The following is a 24,982-nucleotide window of genomic DNA, read 5'->3' on the forward strand; positions in this document are numbered from 1 at the left end:
GCAACAAGTTCTACTGCCCCACCGTCGGCGCCGACCGCTTCTGGTCCCTCGGCCCCGACGCCATCAAGGATCCCGCCACAGCTTGTGACGAAAGCTCTGCCCCCTTTACCGATGTCGCCCCATCCGGCTACTCCAAAGTTCTCAGGCGGAATGCCTTCACCGGTTGTCCCCGTTATTAAACCCTTGTTGTTGAAGGAATTCTCTCTTGAGCCCCATTTAAGGTGGTAGGAACCCTCAACGGCAGTCTGACAACCAGAGAACTCCGGACTGCTGTTCCCCTCCTTGCACTCTTCTTAGTCCGTGGCATCGCCTTAAAATTGGCCTTCGGGGTGGAGGCCCCGGCAGGGGAATCCCTTGGAGAGACTCTGGGGACTGGAAATGGCAGAGAGCCGGCGGAAATGGCAAAGACCGGCGCGAAGGATGCTCAGAGTCGGAGGGGGCACCGATGGAGTGGCTGAGTGGTTAAGCCCTCAGGCGAAAGAAAGATGTCGTGAAGCCCCTAGAGGAAAGGTGGGGGCTTAAATAGGCAACGGAGCCTGGCGCAGTTATGGTGGCAGGTGTCCCTGGGCCAATCGGTGCCCACCACGTGTCCCGCGTGTCCCGCTCGCCGCGACCCAGGGTTGACCATTCGTGGACTTTCATGGCGTGACGCTTAGGCTCACGTCCTGGTGGGAGTTCCGAAAAGGCTTTTCAGGTCGCCCTAATCGGAAAAAGGCTCCGGCACGCGCATATTTAATGTCAAAATATCTGAGGGCGGTCGCGCACAGGATTCAAGGGGATAACTTCGGCTGCAAAAATTTTCTATACTTCCATTCGAAATTCGAACTCGAAAGTATGGGGACTGGTGTTGGGTATAAAATACCTCAGCCGAAGTTACAGCAGGATTGATCCTCCCAAGACTCATCCGACTTTCGACAACAGATGGTACCTCTCCGGACTTCTCCAACAGCGGATTTCCACGGTGTTGACTGAACTCCCCCGACGGACGAACTCCCATTGCACCACCCCAAACTCCTTCAACATAAGTTCCCCCAGTCGTCTATCAAGCCACCCCAAGCACTCACTAAGCTCTGCCGCCAGCCGACCTCCTACGGCCGTCGGCTGCTCCCCAAATCCCTTCCAGACTTCTTCCATCCAGGTTCAACTACAACCCGAACTGCCTCGGACCTCACCAACAGTCGAACTTCACCAATGGCAGATTTCTACAACTACCAGACTCTTACGGGAGCCGGACCTCATCCCCAACTTCGATCGGACTCCTACGGAGCCAAATCTCGTCTCCAACTCCAGCTACAAGCAGACTTAGTCCGGACTCCTACGGGAGCCGGACCTCATCCCCAACATCAACGGCTGGAAGGCTTCGCCCGGACTCCCACGGGAGCCGGGCTTCGTCCTCAACCTCGACAGCTGGTAAGCTTCGTCCGGACTCTAAGGGAGCCAAATTCGCTCCTGACTTTAATTGCAGGTAGACTTCGACCGGACTCCTACGGGAGCCGAATCTCGTCTCCAACTCCAGCTACAAGCAGACTTAGTCCGGACTCCTACGGGAGCCGGACCTCGTCCCCAACCTCAACGGCTGGAAGACTCTGTCCGGACTCCTAAGGGAGCCGGACTTCGCCCCTGACTTTAATTGCAGGTAGACTTCGACCGAACTCCTACGGGAGCCGGATCTCACCTCCGACCCCGGCCACGGGAAAACTCCATCCGGACTCCAACGGGAGCCAGACTTCATCCCCGACTTTGACTACTGATAAATTTCATCCAGACTCCTAAGGGAGCCAGACTTCATCCCTGACTTTGGTTGCAGATAGACTCGGCCCGGACTCCTACTGGAGCCGGACTTCGTCCCCAACCTCAACGGCTGGAAGGCTTCGCCCGTCTCCCACGGGAGCCGGGCTTCGTCCTCAACCTCGACTGCTGGTAAGCTTCGTCCGGACTCTTAAGGGAGCCAGACTTCGCCCCTGACTTTAATTGCAGGTAGACTTCGACCGAACTCCTACAGGAGCCGAATCTCGTCTCCAACTCCAGCTACAAGCAGACTTAGTCCGGACTCCTACGGGAGCCGGACTTCGTCCCCAACCTCAACGGCTGGAAGACTCCGTCCGGACTCCTACGGGAGCCAGACTTCGTCCCTAACCTCAACGGCTGGAAGGCTTCGCCCGACTCCCACGGGAGCTGGGCTTCGTCCTCAACCTCGACTGCTGGTAAGCTTCGTCCGGACTCCTAAGGGAGCCGAACTTCGCCCTGACTTTAATTGCAGATAGACTTCAACCGACTCCTACTGGAGCCGGACCTCATCCCCAACTTCGATTGCAGGTGGACCTCGACCGGACTCCTACGGGAGTCGAATCTCGTCTCCAACTCCAGCTACAAGCAGACTTAGTCCGGACTCCTACGGGAGCCGGACCTTGCCCGGACTTCATCCCCAACCTCAACGGCTGGAAGGCTTCGCCCGAACTCCCACGGGAGTCGGGCTTCGTCCTCAACCTCGACTGCTGGTAAGCTTCGTCCGGACTCCTAAGGGAGTCAGACTTCGCCCCTGACTTAATTGCAGGTAGACTTCGACCGAACTCCTACGGAGCTGGATCTCGTCCCAACTCTAGCTACAGGAAGACTTCGATCGGACTCCTACAGGAGCCGGATCTCGCCTCCGACCCCGGCCACGGGGAAACTCCGTCCGGACTCCTACGGGAGCCAGACTTCGTCCCCAACTTTGACTACTAGTAAATTTCGTCCAGACTCCTAAGGGAGCCGGACTTCATCCCTGACTTTGATTGCAGATAGACTCGGCCCGGACTCCTACTGGAGCCGGACTTCATCCCCAACCACAACGGCTGGAAGGCTTCGCCCGGACTCCCACGAGAGCCGGGCTTCATCCTCAACCTCGACTGCTGATAAGCTTCGTCCGGACTCCTAAGGGAGCCGACTTCGCCCCTGACTTAAATTGCAGGTAGACTTCGACCGAACTCCTACGGGAGCCGGATCTCGCCTCCGACCCCGCCACGAGGAAACTCCATCCGGACTCCTACGGGAGCTGAACTTCATCCTCGACTTTGACTACTGGTAAATTTCATCCGAACTCCTAAAGGAGCCGGACTTCATCCCTGACTTTGATTGCAGATAGACTCGGCCCAGACTCCTACTGGAGCCGGACTTCATCCCCAACCTCAACGGCTGGAAGGCTTCGCCCGGACTCCCACGGGAGCCGGACTTCGTCCTCAACCTCGACTGCTGGTAAGCTTCATCCAGACTCCTAAGGGAGCCGGACTTCGCCCCTGACTTTAATTACAGGTAGACTTCGACCGAACTCCTACGGGAGCCGGATCTCGTCTCCAACTCCAGCTACAGGAAGACTTCGCCCGGACTCCTACAGGAGCCAGACCTCATCTCCGACTCTGACCACGGGAAGACCTCATCCAGACTCCCGCGAAAGCCAGACTTCACCCCCGATGCCAATTGCAGGTGGACTCCCCGGATTCCCATGGGAGCCGGGCTTCGTCCCCAACTCCGATTGAAAGAAGACTTCATCTGGACTCCTACGGGAGCCGGACTCCGAGTTGCTCTCAGACGGGTGGCCAGCCACCTCTCTCCGTCAGACACTCCAGTCGAACTTCGGTCGACAGGCCTGGACCACTGGTGGGCCGCAGCAATGGCCACGATACTGCTCCACCTCCTGCGATGGATTTCGCGTGGCTCCATCACTCCCTGGCAGATCGCTATAATGACACGATTCTGCTCCACTCCCTGTGACGGATACTGGCGATTCCTCCACCTCCTGGCAAGTCACGACAACGGGCGCCGTTCCACTACCTGCAACAGACTCCACGTGTCACATTTCGACGGTGGCCACGATCCCACTCCACTACTCTTTGCAACAAACTCTGCTGACTCTGGGCAGTCCACTGCCAGACGGTTACAGATGTCACTGTCAGTCTACTGCCCCCTTTTCGCCTATAAAAGGGGACCCCAGATACATTATTCTATAAGCTTTATTTTCTATCCCAAAACTCTGCTAAAATTTTCGTTCGAGCACTCCATTCTTGTTGAGGCAGAGAACTGACTTGAGCATCGGAGGTCTTGCCGGAGCAACCCCACCTCTGGTTTAGACTTCTTTTGCAGGTCCCGACGGCGACCGCGACTCCCTCGACTCCAGCTTCTCCGGCGCGAGCGGATTTTTGCACCAACAAGCTAGGTAGAAGTAATACCCTTTGGTCTCTTTTGGGTACCCTATAAAATTACACTTGTCAGACCTAGGTCCAAGCTTGTCCGTAATTAAACGTTTAACATAAGTCGGACACCCCCAAACCCTAAGGTGTGAGAGTACTGGCTTACGTCCTATCCATATCTCATATGGCATTTTGGTTACAGACTTACTCAGAACTCTATTTAGAAGGTGACAAGTCGATTCGAGTGCATATCCCCAGAGGGAGATCGGTAGACCAGCAAACCCCATCATGGATCGAACCATGTCCAACAAGGTCAGATTCTCCTTTCAGATACACCATTATGTTGTAGTGTTCCAGGAGGAGTCCACTGAGAGAGAATCCCATTCTCTCCAAGATATGTCAGAAAATCATTGGAAAGGTATTCACCTTCTCGATCAGATTGAAGAGTTTTAATACACTTTTCAGTTTATTTTTCTACCTCATTTCAAAATAGTTTAAACATTTCAAATGACTCCGATTTATGCTTCATTAAATAGACATACCCATACCTTGATAAGTCGTCTGTGAAGGTTATGAAGTAGAAATTTCCACCTCTTGCACTTGAGCTCATGGGTCCACATACATCAGAATGTACCAAACCAAGAGTTCACTGGCTCGCTCACCTTTTTCAATAAAAGGTGATTTGGTCATTTTACCAAGAAGACAGGACTCACAGGTTGGAAGTGATTCACAATCACCTAATTCAAGAATTCTTCTTAAGCCAACCTGTTTATCCTATTCTTATTGATATGACCTAGCCTACAGTGCCAAAGGTAGACTTCTGACACATTATCTATTCTAGGATATTTACCAGAGATTTGAACCACATTAATAGATTGTGATAGAAAGTAAATTCCATTATTAAGTTATCCAACAAACATTGTAACACCATTCAAAATAATATTGCAAACGTTTCTTTTTATTAAAAATTGATAACCGTTCATGGCCAAAAGGCCTACAAAAATAATATTTAATAAAAAGCTTGGACAATAGTGACATTTACTCAGAATTACGTTTCGAGAATTGATTATAAGGTTCATGATTCCTAATGCTAGAACTAAAACTTTGCTTCCATCTCCAACGTTCAGGAATCTCTCGCCTTTATCAAATCTCCTACTAACCTGCAGATCCTGCATCGAATTGCAAATATGATAAGGACTTCCGATATCCAATACCCAGGAAGTAGTATCACAAATAAAAAAGTTGCAAGGTGTTATCATATAAGTACCTTGCTTCTTCTTCGGCCTGTTCGGATCCAGTGAGGCAATGTATAGAGGACAGTTCCTCTTCCAGTGCCCCTGCTTCTTGCAAAAGAAGCACTCCACGTGGCTTTGGTTGGGCTTGTGCTTCTTGGTCTGACCCTGTGCAGATGTCCAACATGCAGTTGTACCTTCTTATTCTTCTTCTTCTTGTTTTCTTCCCTTTCTTAAAGGGTCGACGACCAGAAGAAGACCTTCCCACAACATTCACGACTCCTTATAGAGCTAGTGATCCTTCTCAAAGTTCTACAGCAACCCCAACAAACCGTGGTAGTTACTGTAGGCTTTGTCATCCGAAAATGAGTAAGGAAGGGGAGGAAGACTTTGGCAATGAATTAAGGATCGCATCCTTACCGAGCTGCTCGTGCAGGGGAAAGCTCAGTTTAGTTAGGCGCTCAATCATTTCGATCATATACAGTACATGATCAGTGACTGAGGCTCCATCCCTTATCCGAGCATTGAAAATGGTTCAACTAGTTTTGTGCCTTTCAATATCGTCAGGCGTGCCAAAAGAGTCATTCAACATTTGAAGCATCTCGTGTGGCTGGGCATTCTCGAACCTGCGGCTGAACTCATCATTCATTGCCGTCAGCATAATGCATCGAACGGTGGTGCGGTCATTGAGCCACTTCTGATAAGTTCTCGGACCGTCCCTCTAACGTTCGGGACTGGCTCTTCAGGTTCGGATCCGTTACTACATAAAGGATCCGCTCATGCTCAAGGATGATTTTTAATTTTCGATACCAACTATCGAAATTAGGTCCCATGAGCTTGTCATTATCTAATAATGACCGGAGGGACAGGGTAGTGGCCATAGCTGCATAAAGGAAAATCAGACCTCTATTAGTACATAAATTATAAATACTAAAGACTTGGACTTTAGTCTAAAATTTTCCCATATTTTTACGAACTGGTAGCCTCAACCTCCGATTCGAGGAATTACTTTAATTCCTTAGTGGGTACTAGAATCCACACAGACTACACACGAGCCCAACTTTGGTTGGTCAACCCATGTGCATCTATGGGTTGGTTCATAACCAGTTGCTTCTCTAAACAACTTCTAGTAATTGATTTTGCCCAGAACCTAATCAGTAGGCTTTGGCCTCCACTGAAAAGATCTGGTTAGATCCAACCATTAACATGATTTGATTTGGTGAATCGGATCAATAAATGATCAGGTCCGACTTTGACCGGCCAACCTGACCACCATCAAAAAGACTCAAACCAAATTATCATATTATGAATGATAATTTATTAGTCAATAAGCACCAGGCCTTTGGGCCTCCAATGATTATTAAACTAATGGACTCATTATCACTCACTTAATGGGAGGCTATGACTTAGTTATCAATATAACTTAATCATTTTTAGAGACCAAATAATTTTTGAGGATTTTATTAAAAGATAGATGAGAAAAAAATATCCAGCCAATTTCAATCCTCCCACTGACTTCACCAAGTCAGATTAAAAAAGGATTTAATTAAAGCTGGCATTAGAAGCACCTAAATCAGTCAAACTGATTTACCTAATGACATGGGTGAGCCCTAATCACCAAGTGATCTAATCAAAACCTAATTAATCAGGTTGGCCAGGTAAGTGAGATCAGTGGTGGGGATAAGCCATTAACTCGTCAGAGATCGAATCACTGCGAGTAGCTCCTGCTTAAAAACCACTGGTCAAAATACCAAACTTACCTTAGACACCAACCGGTTCATTAGTTTTAATTTGATCAACTTTTTAAATAGGGTTCCACCGCGTAGCCATGAATTTAGTCCATCTTGGTCTAGTTAAAGACATGGACCCATTCAACTACAACTATTGGAGTTGAGTCTAGAGTATCCTTGACCTAATCTAATTCAACTTTTGATTAGATTTGACCAATTACTCTAATTTAGTTCATTTCTTTAAGCTAATCTTAGGTCTAACCCAATTATGGACCTAATCCATCTAACCCATTAACCCACAAGTTTATGCAATTGTCTTAGGTCTTAATTCACAATTCTAGACCTACTAGACAACACTTAATTCTTTTAATTAAGTATTTGGGCTGATGGGTCAGGGTTTGGCATTTCGAAAATAATTTTCAAATTTGAAAGGTTTTATTTTCTGTTCACCAAATATGTTGACTCATTTCACAAATAGATCAGCATATTTCATAAATAGCAATCCTATTGCTAATTACATAACAGAAATAACTCAATCAAAATAAATCATGAATATTTCTTTAGATCTAATCTAACACATTCGTGATAAATTTTATAATTGAACCTTTACAATTAATTCTTTTCGCTGCTTTATCTATATGAGATATAATTGTAGTGGCACCCCTACCGTCATAGGAGACCCCATCGAATGGGAGAGAGGACCTTTAAACCCTACTTTTCTCTTATGACCGGACGGCCATGGCAACCAACCCAATTCGATTACTTGCTACTTGGATCAAGTATATCTAAATATATCAATTTCAAAATTTAAATTTCAAATTTTAAATTTTAAATTTTAAATTTTGAATTTTGAATTTTAAATTTTAAATAAATTTTAAATTTTTGAATTTTAAATTTTGAATTTCAAATTTCACCCAAATTTCAAATTCAAATTTTGAATTTTGAATTTCAAATTTTTAAATTTTGAATTTTGAATTTCGAATTTCAAATTTTAAAATTTGAATTTCAAATTTTGAATTTCAAAATTTTGAATTTTAAATTTCGAACAACTTTCAAAATTCAAATTTTAAATTTTGAATTTCAAATTTAAACTTTTAGATTACAACTTAATCTACGCATGCAAATATATATATCATATCTAAGAACCCACTCTGATACCATTTGTGAAAAAATTCAGTGCAGGGGTAAAATGATAATTTTAAAACTTTTTCAAAATTATGATTTTATAGTGAAAAGATATTAATTAATCTAATTAATTAACATAAATTTATCCTACACTAGGATCTAAATATGATATATAGCATGAATTTATTTAAATTTAAAATTCGAATTCGAACAGTAAACACTTTACTATAACGTGTTCAGAACACAATACCTTTGTACGGATAGTAGATCGCCACAAACTGATCACTGTCGGGAGAGTCTGATCATCGTGATGTAGCCATACAGTGTGTCTGACCTCTGTGGATCGTCCACATGAAGCTTCCGATCTGATCGACTCCTCACGAGTGCTAGCTCGTTGTAGAGCCCTTTTGACGGTGGATGCTGATCGAACTCCTTCGATCGATGTCTGTCGATTCTTCAGATACTTCAAATCATCAACAGACATGCTTGAGAGGATGTTGAAGATCTCTTTGAGATTTTGTGGGCTCACGACACTCGTAGCTCACTTTCTCACTTCCTGAACCCCAGGCTAAAACTCTAGGGAACTCACCAGAAACCTTGCACCCATTTTTCTTTCTTTTCTTTTTTTTCTCTTGAAAGGATATGGACTTCCTTCTCATGCACAAGACTTCTCACACCCCAGAATTTTTCTCCAAAAAACTTCTTCTTCCATGCCCCACTCTTCACCTCTTTTTATAACAACGTCAAACGTCTTATCCAAAAGAAAGGATAAAGATGAGTAATTGCACATTTGAATTCAAATCAAATTTTGAATTCAAATGGACACCAACTCATCCCTTATCCACTAAAGGCATGAGGCATGGCTTAAATTGTGTATGGAGTGATTTCATGAGAAACCTTTTCTCATATAATAAATAGGGCGTAAAAAAAGGGATAAGGTGCAAAGATTGATTGCCCATTCAAATTCAAACTTTATTTTGAATTTGAATGGCCAACCAATCATCCTTATCCATCCATTTGGCACATTAAAGTGGGGCGTGGAGAGGGCTTGACGTGAGAAAAAAATTCATGAGAAGTTTCTTCTCATGAATCCAAATGGGTGCAATGGAAGTGAGGTGGTGCATGGAGATTGGGTCAAGGTGGTTTAATTATTTAAACCAACCTAATTGAACCAAATAAGTTAGGTCCAATTAGATTAATTTAAATCCAACTAAATTAGGCTTAATTAGGCTCAATAAAATCTTAATCAAATCAGGAATTGATTAAGCCCAACCCTGATCAAATCAGGGACCAAACCATCTTGACGATTAGGTCAACTCTTAACCTAATCGGGTCAAACCCAACTGAATCCAATTCAATTGGACTTGATCCAAAAATAATTACTCAATCAAATTGAGTTAATTAGTGATCAAATCACTAATTAAACCTCTCATAAATATTGAGTTCAAATTCGATGGGTAATCAGGCATCAGAATTCATCGATATGTAACCCTGATCGAAGAGTCCCAAACCAGTGGGACTCTTGATCCCAATACCCAAAATATGTGGAACTCATGATCAGAGAATCCTGATTTTCGATCACTAAGTCTCAAACATGTAGGATTCTACATCAGCCATCATATCAGATAAGAACCTCTAATGTGTGTGACCCCACTGGTTCGAACCTAAGCCGGTAGCACAGGAACCAATTTCTGTACTAATCGAAGTGACCATCTAGCAATGGTACCCGATGATCGGATAGATCGAATGGTCATAATCGCAACACTCAGAACCTACGTGAATATGGTTACTGTATAATTCATCTTTTTGACCTCTGTGTTTAGGACGACTCAGGGTTAAACTGTCAACCCTGATCAGATCATCTGAATCGTGCTTAACTCAAATAGTCCTGTGACTCCTCACAAGGACTCCCTGGCTAAAATTTTGCTAAATTGAAACACGACTGTATACAGCTCCCAAACTAGAGTGGTCAATCCCATCTTGATACATGCACTGACAAGTCAAGTACTTGACTACACCCAGCAGCCTTCCGTCACTGAATTAAAAATTCAGGTAGTCCAGTGCCTAAGTGCAGTGAGTTGCTTGCAAGTCACCGTGGCGGTCTCAGGTCGGAGAGATATTTATACCCATATTCCATCGAAGTAAATCTTGACAGCAGAAATAGCTCTGGAGTCGGTCACGTTCAGTGCAGATGTACCCTTACATCTCACCTGTATACCATACCAGTGTCTCCACACTCATTGGTTAAGAGGACAACCAACCTATATGGCACACAACAACCTATGCTTGATAAACGTTGTCGTCCTTGGTAACAATGTATCATTTGGTCGCGAACAGATTTAAGGACTAAACGACAAATCCTCCTTTGTCGAGTCTAAATAGTCCTAAGGACTTCACCACAACATAGGAGTTCATTAGAAGATGAAATATTTTATGATGAAAAATGCTAAAATAATTTTTATTAATTCATAATTCATTTACAAATACAAAAATGAGCACAACCGTCAACAGGCTGACGATTGGCTTTGGGAACCATTCCAACATGGGCATTCTCAAACCTGCGACTGAACTCATCATTCATTGCCACCAGCATAATGCACCGAACGGTGGTGCGGTCGTTGAGTCACTTCTGGTAAGTGTCTCAGACCGTTCCTCGAGCATTCGGGGCTAGCTCCTCAGGTGCAGGATCCGTTACTACATAAAGGATCCGTTCATGCTCAAGGATGATTTTTAATTTTCGATACCAGCTATCGAAATTAAGTCCATGAGCTTATCATTATCTAATAATGATCGAAGCGACAGGGTAGTGACCATAGCTGCATAAAGAAAAATCAGATCTCAATTAGTACATAAATTATAAATACTAAAGACTTGGACTTTAGTCTAAAGTTTCTCCCAATATTTTTACGAACTGGTAGCCTCAACCTCCAATTCGAAGAATTACTTTAATTCCTTAGTGGGTCTAGAATCCACACAGACTACACACGAGCCCAACTTTGGTTGGTCAATCCATGTGCATCTATGGGTAGGTTCATAACCAGTTGTTTCTCTAAACAACTTCTAGTAATCAATTTTGCCCCAAAACCTAATCAGTAGGCTTTGGCCTCCACTGAAAAGATCTGGTTAGGTCCAACCATTAACTTGACTTGATTTGATGAATCGGACCAATAAATGATCAGGCCCGACTTTGGTCGGCCAACCTGACCACCATCAGAAAGACTCAAACCAAATTATCATACTATGAATGATAATTCCATTAGTCAATAAGCACCAGGCCTTTGGGCCTCCAATGATTATTAAACTAATGGACTCATTATCACTCACTTAATGGGAGGCTATGACTTAGTTATCACTATAACTTAATCATTTTAGAGACCTAATAATTTTGAAGATTTTATTAAAAGATAGAAGAGAAGAAATTAACCAGCCAATTTCAATCCTCCCACTGACTTCACCAAGTCAGATTAAAAGGATTTAATTAAAGCTGGCATTAGGAGCACCTAAATCAGTCACACTGATTTACCTAATGACATGGGTGAGCCCTAATCATCAAGTGATCTAATCAAAACCTAACTCACTAGGTTGGCCAGGTAAGTGAGATCAGTGGTGGGGATAAGCAATTAACTCGTCAGAGATCGAATCAATGCGAGTAGCTCTCACTTAAGAACCACTGGTCAAACTGCCGAACTTACCTTAGACACCAACTGATTCATTAGTTTTAATTTGATCAACTTAGTAAATAGGGTTCCACCGCGTAGCCATGAATTAAGTCCATCTTGGTCTAGTTAAAGACATGGACCCATTCAACTACAACTATTGGAGTTGAGTCTAGAGTGTCCTTGACCTAATCTAATTCAATTTTGATTAGATTTGACCAATTACTCTAATTTAGTCCATTTCTTTAAGCTAACCTTAGGTCTAATCTAATTATGGATCTAATCCATCTAACCCATTGACCCACAAGTTTATGTAATTATCTTAGGTCTTAATTCATAATTCTAGACCAACTTGACAACACTTAATTCTTTTAATTAAGTATTTGGGCTGATGGGTCAGGGTTTGACTTTTCAAAAATAATTTTCAAATTTGAAAGGTTTTATTTTCTGTTCACCAAATATGTTGACTCATTTCACAAATAGATCAGCATATTTCATGAATAGCAATCCTATTGCTAATTACATAACAGAAAATAACTCAATCAAAATAAATCATGAATATTCTTTAGATCTAATCTAACATATTCATGATAAATTTTATAATTTAACCTTTACAATTAAGTCATTTCGTTGCTTCATCTGCATGAGATATAATTACAGCGGCACCCTACCGCCATAGGAGACCCTATCGAATGGGAGGAGAGGCCTTTAAATCCTACTTTTCTCCTATGACCGGACGGCCATGGCAACCAACCCAATTCGATTACTTGCTACTTGGATCATGTATATCTAAATATATGAATTTCAAAATTTAAATTTTAAATTTAAATTTTAAATTTTAGATTTTTGAATTTCAAATTTCAAACAAATTTCAAATTTCAAATTTTTAAATTTTAAATTTTGAATTTTAAATTTAAATTTCAACCAAATTTCAAATTTAAATTTTAAAATTTGAATTTTAAATTTTTGAATTTTGAATTTTGAATTTCAAATTTCAAAATTTAAATTTCAAATTTTGAATTTCAAACTTTTGAATTTTGAATTTCGAACAACTTTCAAAATTCAAATTTTAAATTTTAAATTTTAAATTTTAAATTTTAAATTTAAACTTTTAGATTACAACTTAATCTATGCATGCAAATTCATATATCATATCTTAGAACCTGCTCTGATACCATTTGATGCGAAATTCAGTGTAGGAGTAAAATAGTAATTTTAAAACTTTTTGAAAATTATGATTTTATAGTGAAAAATATTAATTAATCTAATTAATTAACATATTTTATCCTACACTAGGATCTAAATATGATATACAGCATGCATGCATTTATTTAAAATTTGAATTTGAATAGTAAACACTTTACTGTAATGTGTTCAGAACACAATACCTTTGTACGGGTAGTAGATCACCGCAATCTGATCACCATCGAAGAGTCTGATCATCACGATACAGCCACACAGTACGTCTGGCCTCTGTGGATTATCCACATGAGGCTCCCGATCTGATCGGCTCCTCACGGGTGCTAGCTCGTTGTAGAGCCCTTTTGACGGCTGATGCTGATCGAACTCCTTCGATCGATATCTACTGATTCTTCGGATACTTTGGATTATCAGTAGATGTGTTTGAGAAGATATTGAAGATCTTTCTAAAATTTGGTGGGCTCACAACACTCGTAGCTCACTAACTCACTTTCCGAACCCCAGGCTGAAACCCTAGGGAACACACTAAAAACCCTGCACCCAATTTTTTTTCTTTTCTTTCTTTTTCTCTCAGAAGATTTTGGACCTTTACCTCATACACAAGTCTTCCTCATGCCCCACTTTCTCTCTCAAAATTTTTCTACGCACGCTCCATCCTTCTCCTCTTTTTAAAACAACGTCGAACGTGTCTTATCCGCGTGAGAGGATAAAGACAAGTGGTTACACATTTGAATTCAAATCAAATTTGAATTCAAACTAAAACCAACTCATCCCTATCCACTTATGGCATGAGAAGAGAAGGGTGTGGAGTCTTTATGCATGGAAAGGTTTGATGAGAAACCTTTTCTCATGTAAAATGTGGGGCACTAAAGTGGATAATGTCATGTAGGGCAAGAGATAAGTTATCCATTCAAATTCAAACACACTTTGAATTTGAATGGCTAACTAATCATCTTTATCCAAATATTAGTGCACAAGAGTGGGCGTGAGAAGGGCTTTGCATGAGAGAAAATTCATGAGAAGTTTCTTCTCGTGAATTCAAATGGCGCAGTGGATGTGAGGTGGCGCAGGGAGTTTGGGTCAAGGTGGTTTCATTATTTAAACCAACCTAATTGATCCAAATAAGTTAGGTCCAATTAGACTAATTTAAATCTAACTTAATTAAGCTCAATAAAATCTAATCAAATTAAGAATTGACTAAGCCAATTCTTGATCAAATCAGGGATCAAACCATCTTGACGATTAGGTCAACTCTTAACCTAATCGGGTCAAACCCAACTGAATCCAATTCAATTGGACTTGATCAAAAATAATTACTCAATCAAATTAAGTTAATTAGTGATCAAATTATTAATAAAACCTCTCATAAATATTGAGTCTAAATTCGATGGGCAATCAGGCATCAGAATTCATCGATATGAAATTCTGATCGAAAAGTCCCAAACCAGTGGACTCTTGACCCCGGTACCCAAAATGTGTGGGACTCATGATCAGAGAATCCTGATTTTTGATCACAGAGTCTCAAACACTTAGGACTCATAGTCCATGAATATTAAGACTCTTTATCAGCCATCAGATCAGATAGGAACCTCTAATATGTGTGACCCCATAGGTTCGAACCTAAGCCGGTAGCACAGGAACCAATTCCTGTACTAATCGAAGTGATCATCTAGCAATGGTACCCGACGTTCGGATAGGTCAAATGGTCGCAATCACAACACTCAGAACCTACGTGAATATGGTTACTGTATAATTCATCCCTTTTGATCCCTGTGTTTAGGATAACTCAGGGTTAAACTGTCAACCCTGATTAGATCATCCGAGTCATGCTCAACTCAATCAGTCCTGTGACTCCTCACTAGGACTACTCTGACCAAGGTTTTGCTAAATTAAAATATGACTATACACAGCTCCTGAACTGCAGTGGTCAATCCCATCTTGACACACGCACCGACAAGTCAAATACTTGACTATACCCAGCAGCCTTCCGTCACTAAATTAGAAATTCAGGTAGTCCAGTATCTAAGTGCAATGAGTTGCTTGCAAGTCACCGTGGCGGTCTCAGGTCGGAAGAATATTTATACCCATATCCCATCGGAGTAAATCTTGACAGCAGAGATAGCTCCGAAGTCGGTCACGTTCAGTGCAGATGTACCCTTATATCTCACCTGTATGCCATACCAGTGTCTCCACACTCCTTGGTTAAGAAGACAACCAACCTATATGACACACAACGATCTATGCTCAATAAACATTGTTGTCCTTGGTAACAACGTATTATTTGATCGCGAACAGATTTAAGGACTCAACGATAAATCCTCCTTTGTCGAATCTAAATAGTCCTAAGGACTTCACCATAGCACAGGAGTTCATTAGAAGATGATAATTTGTGATGAAAAATATCAAAATAATTTTATTTATTTATAATTTATGTACTAATACAATAAAGAGCACAACCATCAATAGGCTGACGATTGGCTTTGGGATACTATTCCCAACAATGGGTTGACGATTCCCAACAATGCTGCCTAGCACCTTCCCTCAATCCCAACACTCTGCATGCCCAGACCCAAGTTTCATGCATCTAATTAATTAATTAATTATTTAACTAATTAATTAAATCAATATTTAATTAACTTTTAGTGACGGCACTAGCCTTACTAATGCCGTCACTAATAGTAGACAATATTTGCCATCACTAATGCTACGTTAATACTCACAGCACTGATGCGGAGACGGATCATGGGACAGAGGCGGAAGGGTAGGGTCGAGGCAGCTGGCTCAGGGTCGGGGTGGGGATCGTGGAGTCGTAGGCTGGGGGCCGCAGGGTCGGGGTGGGGAATGCAGCCCCGAGGTGGGGGCCGCAGGGTAGGGGTGGGGGCTCGAGGGTCAGTGGAGTCTGGCCATGGGCTGGGGGCGCTGGCCCAGGGTGGGGCTGTAGGGGGCGACCAGGTAGGGGAGGGGAGGTAATGTCGCTAGCCATGGGGGTAGCAGGGTAGGGGCCACAGGGTTGGTGAGGTCGACTCGGGGTCGGACAAGAGCAGGGATGGGGCCGGCAGGGTCACAGTGACCGCGGAACGCTGAAGAGGGGGGTTGGGGGGTTGAGGATGCCAAAAGGGGGGTTGGGGGGCAGGAACAGGAGAGAATGAGCGAGGAGGGAGAAATATTTTGATTTTATAAAAGACGGACTATTAACAATGGCAAACTTGCTGTCGCTAATATCGTTGGTGATGATATTAGCAATGAAAAGTTTTATCGTTAAAAATAAAAATCTGTAGCTAATATTTTTATCAAATTTTTAAAATAATTTTTTTTCAAAATTATTAGTGACAGCGTGACTTCCATCGCTAATACTGTTGCTAATAAATTAGTCATCACTAATATTGTCACTAATACCATCGCTAATAACTTCTCCATTCCTTCACAAACATCTGAATATGATATAATTTTAAAATTTAAAATCTATCTTGATCATTTATTATCTAAATAATTATCGTTAGAATATCGTCATAAAAGATCACCTCGATCTGATGGCCTTAGTATATCGATTATTAAAATTTGATTTGACGATCACAAATGATCGCATGATGATTTGATAGATAGAGACCACTAATGGGTTCGAAAACTTATAACAATAATCTGATGATATTTATAGCATACTATCAAAATTTTACTTCAATCAGACATCATTATCATGGTCAATTTAGTACAGAATAATTTTAATCGTTAAATAAAAAATGAGTGATCAAAAGGCCAAACGGCATTCCATTAAGGTAATTTTTTAGATAAATAATCTTTGCTACTATTTTAATTATTTGTGTGTGATGATCATAAAATCTAAACTACATATATATGAACCATCTACGTTAAGCAGATCTTATAAAAGCACAAGTATAATTACTTAAGAATTTTAAGAATGAGTATCAAGAGATATATAGTTTTGGATCGTTCATATATATATATATTTTAAATTTTACGATCGTCATTATACAAATGATCAAAGTAGTAGAAAAGATCATTTATCTAAAAAGTCATCTTATAATCGGACGCCATTTAACCTTTTGATCACTCATTTTTTATTTAATGGTCTAAATAATTTCATACTAAATTGATAATGATAATGATGTACGGTTAAAGTAAAATTTTGATAGTATGTTACAAATATCATCAAGATTATCATTGTAAATTTTTGGATCTATCGATTATCTCTATCTATCAAATCATTATGTGGTCATTTATGATCGTTGAAATTGAATTTTATTGATCAACATAGCTAGGATGATCGGATCGAGGTAGTTTTTTGTGACAATATTCTAACGATAATTATTTAGATAACGAACAATGAAGATAGATTTTAAATTCTAAAATTATACTATTTCAAAAAAAATAAAAAAAATATATTCTGTATTGAGTATTAGCGACGGCAATTGCCATCGCTAATACCCTTCCTACCATCACTAATAATTTTAATAATAATTTTTTTTATTTTTTATGATAGCAAATACCATCGCTAATAATGCTGTAGCTAATGATTATTAGAGATGGCAGTTACCATCACTAATACTCTTTTCATCATCGCTAATAATTTTAATAAATAAATTTTTTATTTTATTTTTTATGATGGCTTATGCCATCACTAATAGTGCTTACGCTAAAGATTATTAAAGATGATAATTATCGTCGCTAATACTCTTTTCGCTGTCTCTAATAATTTTAATAAATAATTTTTTTTTTTATGATGATAAATGCTGTCTCTAATAGTACCATCGCTAATGATTATTAGCGACAGCGATACCATCACTAATACCGTTTATGCCGTCGGTAAAGCTAGTATTAGAGATGGTGAAATTACCATCTTTAATAACCGTCGGTAAAATAATTATTAGAGATGGAATCGTTGCCGTCGATAATGCCATTGCTAATAGACATATTAGTGATGGCAAAATGTCATCGCTAATGATCGTTGTTAATATCTTAATTTTTTGTAATGATCTATTGCTAATCCTTATCTTTGACAATACCTATAGTAGGCCATCAATTTACACCCACTCCGACTCCTATTTTGATCCTCATATCTTGAAAAGTTGACAAAAATTTTCACACAATCCCTTCAAATTATGCGACTGCTAGAGTAGCTGGTCGCAGACTAGATAAGGCAATCACCACCATCTAATCTCAAAAAATTAGACAGAAAATCTCAGAACAACACATCCAAAGAAGTTAGAGTGGCCTCCAACTTTTCTCTTTCACAGCTCTCATATCTATAAATAGAAGTAACTAGGGGACCAAGATATGCAATTCCGTCATTGCTCCTTTCCTTCTGTTCTACTGATTCCTAACTTGAGTGTCGGAGGATCTTCATCAGAGCTATTTTTGATTAGAAACTTCTTTTGCAAGTCCCATTCTCCTTACCAGGCACGTCGTACTCCAACCAATCGGCTCAAGTTGGGATCTACAGCAACATTCACTATGATACATTTGATATCGTGCTGAGATGTCTTGCATGTTTATGAAAAATATTTTTTTATAAATATACAGTTAGTACATACCATGATTCCTGACATATGATCTCGAATCAAGGTATGATAAAAGTAATTATTAAGAAAAAAAAAAATTTTAGGGGGAAAGAGCAAGAACCAGTTGGATGGAGAAAGACAAATAAATTATTAATTTGTATCAGTGAAAGGGAATAAGAGGTGGTGGCATCTCCTTCTACTAATTAAGCTCGCACAAAGAAGCTGTTACGTTTGGCGAATGAGCTGGACGACAAAGCTCACAGCAACAATCTTTCTTCTTTATGAAGCGGGCAGTGGGTATTGAGGTGAAAAAGGTGATGAGAAGGTAAGGCCTACAGATAGGTGGACCCCATCCTTAGCCGCAAAACGACACGCTTTGCCTGCGCGAGACCTCCATCAACAGAACAACTCTCTCTCTCTCGTCCGCCCCTCTCCCCGACTCCCAATTTATATATTTATTATATATTATGGAGGCATCTTTATTTGTGGAGCAAAAGGGTGAGGAAAAGGTGGGAAATAATTGGGGACTGCAACAGTGTGAAACGAGAGAAGTATGACAAGGAAATGAAAGCAATAATACACCTCCGTTACTTCAATTCTTATTAGCAAGAAAGGAGAGTAGTAGAGGATAGAGAAGGAAGATCAGGAAGACGTCTTTCAGTTGGTTTGTATTTTTCTTACTTTCCCTTCTCTTGTTTTGTTCTCTCTCCGTTTACTAGTTTAGAGTGCAACTGTTTGTTTGGATTTCCAGCTCTCTTTGATCTTTTCTTAATCTAGGAAGAGCCCGCTGGAGGGTCAGAGTTTGGAGGCTTTCGGAGTGGTAGTCCAGGGGGTGTCTCAGATCAATACCCTTGTAGGGTCTCCTGCCTTTCTTCCCTTTCTTTGTTTCTTTTCTTGTCTTTTAGATTTAGAAAAAGGGAAAAGGGTGTAGACAGATGCATAGATAGATGGAACAAAAGATAGGGACCTCATGGTTGCATGTTGGGTAGTGGGAGATTTTATCTTGGTTTGATTTTGACTAATCAGTTATTTTATCAGAAATTAAAAAAGAGCAGGAGGTCAGGAAGGAGAAACAAGAGGAAGAGCATCATCTCGAGAAAAGAGAAGTGCGGTTACTTTCGGCTCTGAGATAGGAGATGGCTTCGGCTTCGTCGACGGCACCCTTCTTTGGAATCAGAGAAGAAGAGCTCCACAGCCAGATGAAGAAACAGCAGTTGGCCTCGATGCCAACATCTTCGACAGCAGCTTCCCAAACAACAGCCCCGGCGAAGAAGAAGAGGAACGTCTCTGGAAATCCATGCAAGTATCAGCACACTCACACAGAGAAGCATGATGATTCCTACATACTTTTCAGTTGCATGTCTAAAGGCTTTATCTCCTTTAAATTATCTCTTGATTCTTAGAACCCAAATCTGGAAAATTAAACCCAACTTTGATCAGATTCGTTACTAGGCTTTCTTTCCGGATCTTGACCTTTTTCTTTCCTTTTTCAATTCTTGTTTATGTAATCTTCAGAGATACTAATGCATTAGGTTAGTGAATCGGGCTATTTCAAGGTCAGAGGAAATAAGTTTTCCGTTTCCCTTGTTGCATATTCGACAATTAATGTCTTGGAAATTTTGAGAACTACATGAAAATGATTTCTTCTTCTCTCTTCCAATTTTTTCACCTTTCTTCAATATATATCTCAACTAAAAGAGACGGAATTTCCAAAAAGTTCAAGGGATATGTTTATTTCTTCTCCATGTCCTTTGCCATTCTTCCACAATCGATCTCCCACTTAATCATTTCAATTCCTCTCTTCTGTTCACTAATCTAAAAAAACAAAAATGGACTTGTTCAGATTTCATAACCCTTCGATCTTTTAAATTAAAAGTTCACTGCTTGCTTCCTACTTCCTTCAATCTTTCATGAATCATTTTAATTCCTTACCGTTCTCAATTCAAGTACAAACTATGTTAGAAGTCCACGATTTCTTCAACTATCTTATCTTTTATTAGTTTCCGCTCATTAAACTCATACTAAATTAATAACAAACCAATAAATTGCATATCTCCATTACAACAAATAATATAAAATTAGTAGGTTAAATTAATCAATCAATTATTTGAAAATACTCATGAAGAACATTTTTTGTGCAGATCCGGACGCAGAAGTGATAGCTTTATCGCCAAAGACACTGATGACGACAAACCGGTTCATCTGCGCGGTGTGCAACAAGGGGTTCCAGCGGGAGCAGAATCTGCAGCTGCACCGCCGTGGCCACAACCTGCCATGGAAGCTGAGGCAGAAGAGCACCAAGGAGGTACGACGCCGGGTTTACGTGTGCCCCGAGCCGACATGCGTTCACCATGACCCATCCCGCGCCCTTGGCGACCTCACCGGCATCAAGAAGCATTTCTGTCGCAAGCACGGTGAGAAGAAATGGAAGTGTGAGAAGTGCTCAAAGCGCTACGCCGTGCAGTCCGACTGGAGGGCGCATTCCAAGACCTGCGGCACCCGTGAGTACCGCTGCGATTGCGGCACGCTCTTCTCCAGGTACCACACTCCCGTTCATCCATCCATTCATTAATTCATGATACCCATGCATAATCCGTCATTCCATTTATCCATCATTCTAACATATCATCGTAGATCCCTGTAAATTATATGTATTCCGGTCAGCTAGCTCCAGATGATGATTGGGGTTTTTCTCTTTCTAGTTTTCCTTTCTTCTTTCTGTTAGTACTATGATTACCTTTTAAGCGGTAGGATTAGAGTTGTGATTCCCTGGTGACGAGAAGGGGGGGGGGCTGTTGGAGGTGTTGCCCTTAGATGGCCTTGAGGGACTGCACGCACGTGAATTGCCTAACCATGGTCATAGAGATTCAAGTAAAAAAAAAAGGCTTTCGTCTTTCTTCTCGGAACCAACGTCCTCTTCTGCTCTCCTTCTCTCTCCTGTTCACGTGTTGCCATGTAAGCAGTTTGCAAGTTTGTTCTCTAGTGGGCTGCATATGGGCAGGTCCTTGGCCTTTGCAGGTCCACCGTTTCATGAAAACGTTAGGATAACTTGGAAAGACAGTCCCCCTTCTTTCTCTCACTTGCATTTTAGTGCATTGATTTCGTTAATTTTGGAGGGGGATGGTATTAACAATGTGAAAGCCGTTTATTTTTTTCTTGTTTCACTCGCTATTATCAGAATGTAAGCCTAATAAGAGAGGTGCCGGGCATTTAATTGCAATAAAAAGGGAGCGGCTTTCATCGTCTTCGCATAATTCTTTCATTCAGAAGCATGAAGGCTTCGTCCGATTTGGAAATTTATGACATGGAGGGAAAGAAGCGGGTGTTTTTGGTGGATAAGTTTCATGTTGCCCGCAAAAATGCTGTCCTTCCTTTCATTTGTGGAATGTGTCCTTTTTGGTACAATGCTGGGCAAATGCAAAAGAGAGAACATGACTACTGTTGGGACAACATTGCAGACCACCCATACGTTTCCAAACCTTCTGTAATTAATCCCCGACAGTAAAGAACAGCATCAGACCAGTGATAACAGAAAGGACGGCCGCTGGGTAGATTAGCCTGAAGAGTGTGCCTTTGAAATGGTATTTCCTCCTCATCAAAAAGAAAAGGGGGCTTTTCCTTTGACGGGACTGACCCTTTTCAACCTCAAAGGGAATTTTCTTCTCTCTCCCTATTGATGCAGTATTGTATCTTGGGGAGCTGGACTCGTTTGACCTCCAGTTAATTGTAAAAAAAGAAAAGAACACTACTTCGCGCCTTCAGTTAAATGATGAAATGTCTGCCCTTGGATTTTCTCTATTAGTTGACATGAGTAATGGGGAAAAGTACTTCCGAGTATCTGGATATTAATTCCTCTCTCTAATCTCTTCTGAGTGCCTATGTGGAACTGTACTGTCACTCTTAATTTGAAGTATTCTAAATGAAAACCAAGTTCTTACAGATAGCTGTCCATGATTTGACTAGCTAAGTTGTACACTTATGCCAAGTAAAACATGTTAGGCCTAACCTGCATGTAAGGTTTGTCATCAAATTTAAGGAATTATTGCAATCACTAGCGTACTTCAATGCAATGAAAAACTAATTGAGCGCATACACTTCCTCATTCTAATTGATGCAGGCGCGATAGCTTCATCACTCACAGAGCCTTCTGCGATGCTCTAGCACAAGAGGGTACGAGGCTTCCAACCCTACCGAGCGCTATCGGAAGCCACTTATATGGGAATAGTAGCATGGCTTTAAACCCATCTCATCAAGTAAATTCTCAAATTAGTTCACTACAAGACCAAAGTCACCCATCCTCTAACCTCCCTCGGCTTGGTGGAAGCAGCGGCAGTGGATCCCATTTCGATCACCTCATCTCATCTCCAAACCCTTCGCCCATCCGTCACCACATCCCCCATCCTCCTCTGCCTTCTTCCTCAGTTGTTGCTCCAACCACGAATTCAATGAAGAAACACTGTCCCACCATTCCTTGCCCCAAAACAAGCCCTTCCATGGGCTAATGCAACTCCCTGATCTCCAAAGCAGAACTATCGCCTCTTCCTCTGCCGCCGATGCAGCCACAGCCAACCTCTTCAACCTCAGCTTCTTCTCCAACAGCAGCTGTACGAGCAGCATCAACACCAGCAACAATGCTAGTAACCAAAACAATCACCCACTGATTTCTGATCAATTGAACAATGGAAATGGCACCACCCTTATCTCAGGAAATTTTATGAGTGATCAAATGGGTGCCAGCATATCTTCTCTCTTTGGCACCTCAATGCAAAATGAATCCTCTCTTCCTCAGATGTCTGCGACCGCTTTGCTTCAGAAGGCTTCTCAAATAGGTTCAACAACAAGCGGCAGGTCCACCTTGCTTCAAGGCTTCAGTAGCTCTTCATCTTCTGCTGCAAAGAGAACTAATTTCCAGGCTAGCTTTAGTGGCGGCAGCAATAGTGGTGGAGATGGCTTGAGATCACAACTGGAGAATGAAACCCGCCTCCAAGACCTAATGTATTCGCTTGCAAATGGGAATGCTAGTCTTATTGGTGACTCCAGTGGGATTGCAGCATTTGGTGGGAGATGCGCAACTGGTGGGCATGAACAAGAAGCTGGGGGATTTGGTGGGTTAAATTCAGGCTTGTGTAACATGGACGAAGCCAAGTTTCACCTCAATCTTTCAGCTGGAAGCGTTGGAGGTTCTGACCAGCTGACTAGAGACTTCCTCGGGCTTGGTGATATGGTGAGGAACATGAGGGGTAGGGTTTCGCAGGGAGAATAGCATAATGGACTCGACATGAGCTCCCTGGATCCCCAAATGAAGTCTACACCCTCTAGCTGATCATTCGCCGGCGGAAGCCTGCGATGGTAGAGAAGAGAGAAACAAGAAAGATCCAAGAGAAGAATATAGAGACCAAAGGCCTTGCAGATATACGTAGCTTAACCTGGTGAAATGGTTGGGCAAGCTGTTGCAGTTCTTGTTGCTAATGTTTAGTTAGGAGGATATAGAAACTTTAATGTTGGCTAGAGGGTTCCATCTCTCGTTTCTTTTGCTTTCTAGCATTATATCTCTTCACAAATACAGATAAACTGGATGCATTTTCTTTTGTTTCCTTTTTATGATTCCTTTCTCTAGTTATCTTTGCTAAGAAAGGATAGCATGACGCAATTTAAATATCTAGTTATTATGTAATATATAACCATTCTTTGCATGAGACGATTCTTTTACACCAGTCTCGCACCACTCAAGCAATACATTTTGTGGTTAGGTATCTCATAATTGTGACCGCTTAATCTTCCACTACCTATCTGAAGTTGTCAATGAGAAAATGATGGGCTTAAAATAAAATAATATTATATTTTTTGAAGATACTCAAAGACTCAAAATGCTCATTGTTCCATTGCAAAATGACTCATGAGTATATATAGCTATTAGGGAACTTACTAGACACAATACATCACCAAATAAATATTTATAATATTTTTTCTCAAAATCACATCTATATTCCGAGATTAACATATAATTACTCGTGCACCTTCTAGATAATGGGAGTTACTCTTAGACTCCCAAAACTCCTAGACTTCCAACACTAATAATAGTACAATTAAGTTTATTTACTAACAACCCTTCTTAAACTTAATTGTATTCCATCTTCTATGCCAAGTAAGTTCTTGAGTTTGTGAAAATGATTTACTGCAAGTGGCTTGGTGAAGATATCGGCAATTTGATCATGAGTCTTCGCATAAGTTAACTCCACATTCTTCTCCTTTACATGCTCCTTATGAAATAAAAATGGATATCGATATGCTTACTCCTTTTATGATAGACCGGATTCTTTGCTAATGCCATTGCCGATTGACTTGCTATCTATATAT

General features: G+C 41.3%; 1 protein-coding gene across 1 annotated transcript; it reads left to right on the forward strand.

Annotated features, from left to right (window-relative positions):
- Positions 1-19,060: 19,060 nt before the first annotated feature.
- Positions 19,061-24,219, forward strand: LOC105035330 (protein indeterminate-domain 4, chloroplastic-like). The gene is given in 5 exon segments (XM_073245649.1): positions 19,061-19,478; positions 19,664-19,924; positions 20,767-21,163; positions 22,743-23,004; positions 23,007-24,219. Coding segments are annotated over 4 exon segments (1,704 nt in total). The 5' UTR covers positions 19,061-19,478; positions 19,664-19,761; the 3' UTR covers positions 23,889-24,219.
- Positions 24,220-24,982: the final 763 nt, after the last annotated feature.

Source organism: Elaeis guineensis, chromosome 11, assembly GCF_000442705.2.
Source record: "Elaeis guineensis isolate ETL-2024a chromosome 11, EG11, whole genome shotgun sequence".
NCBI lineage: Eukaryota > Viridiplantae > Streptophyta > Magnoliopsida > Arecales > Arecaceae > Elaeis > Elaeis guineensis.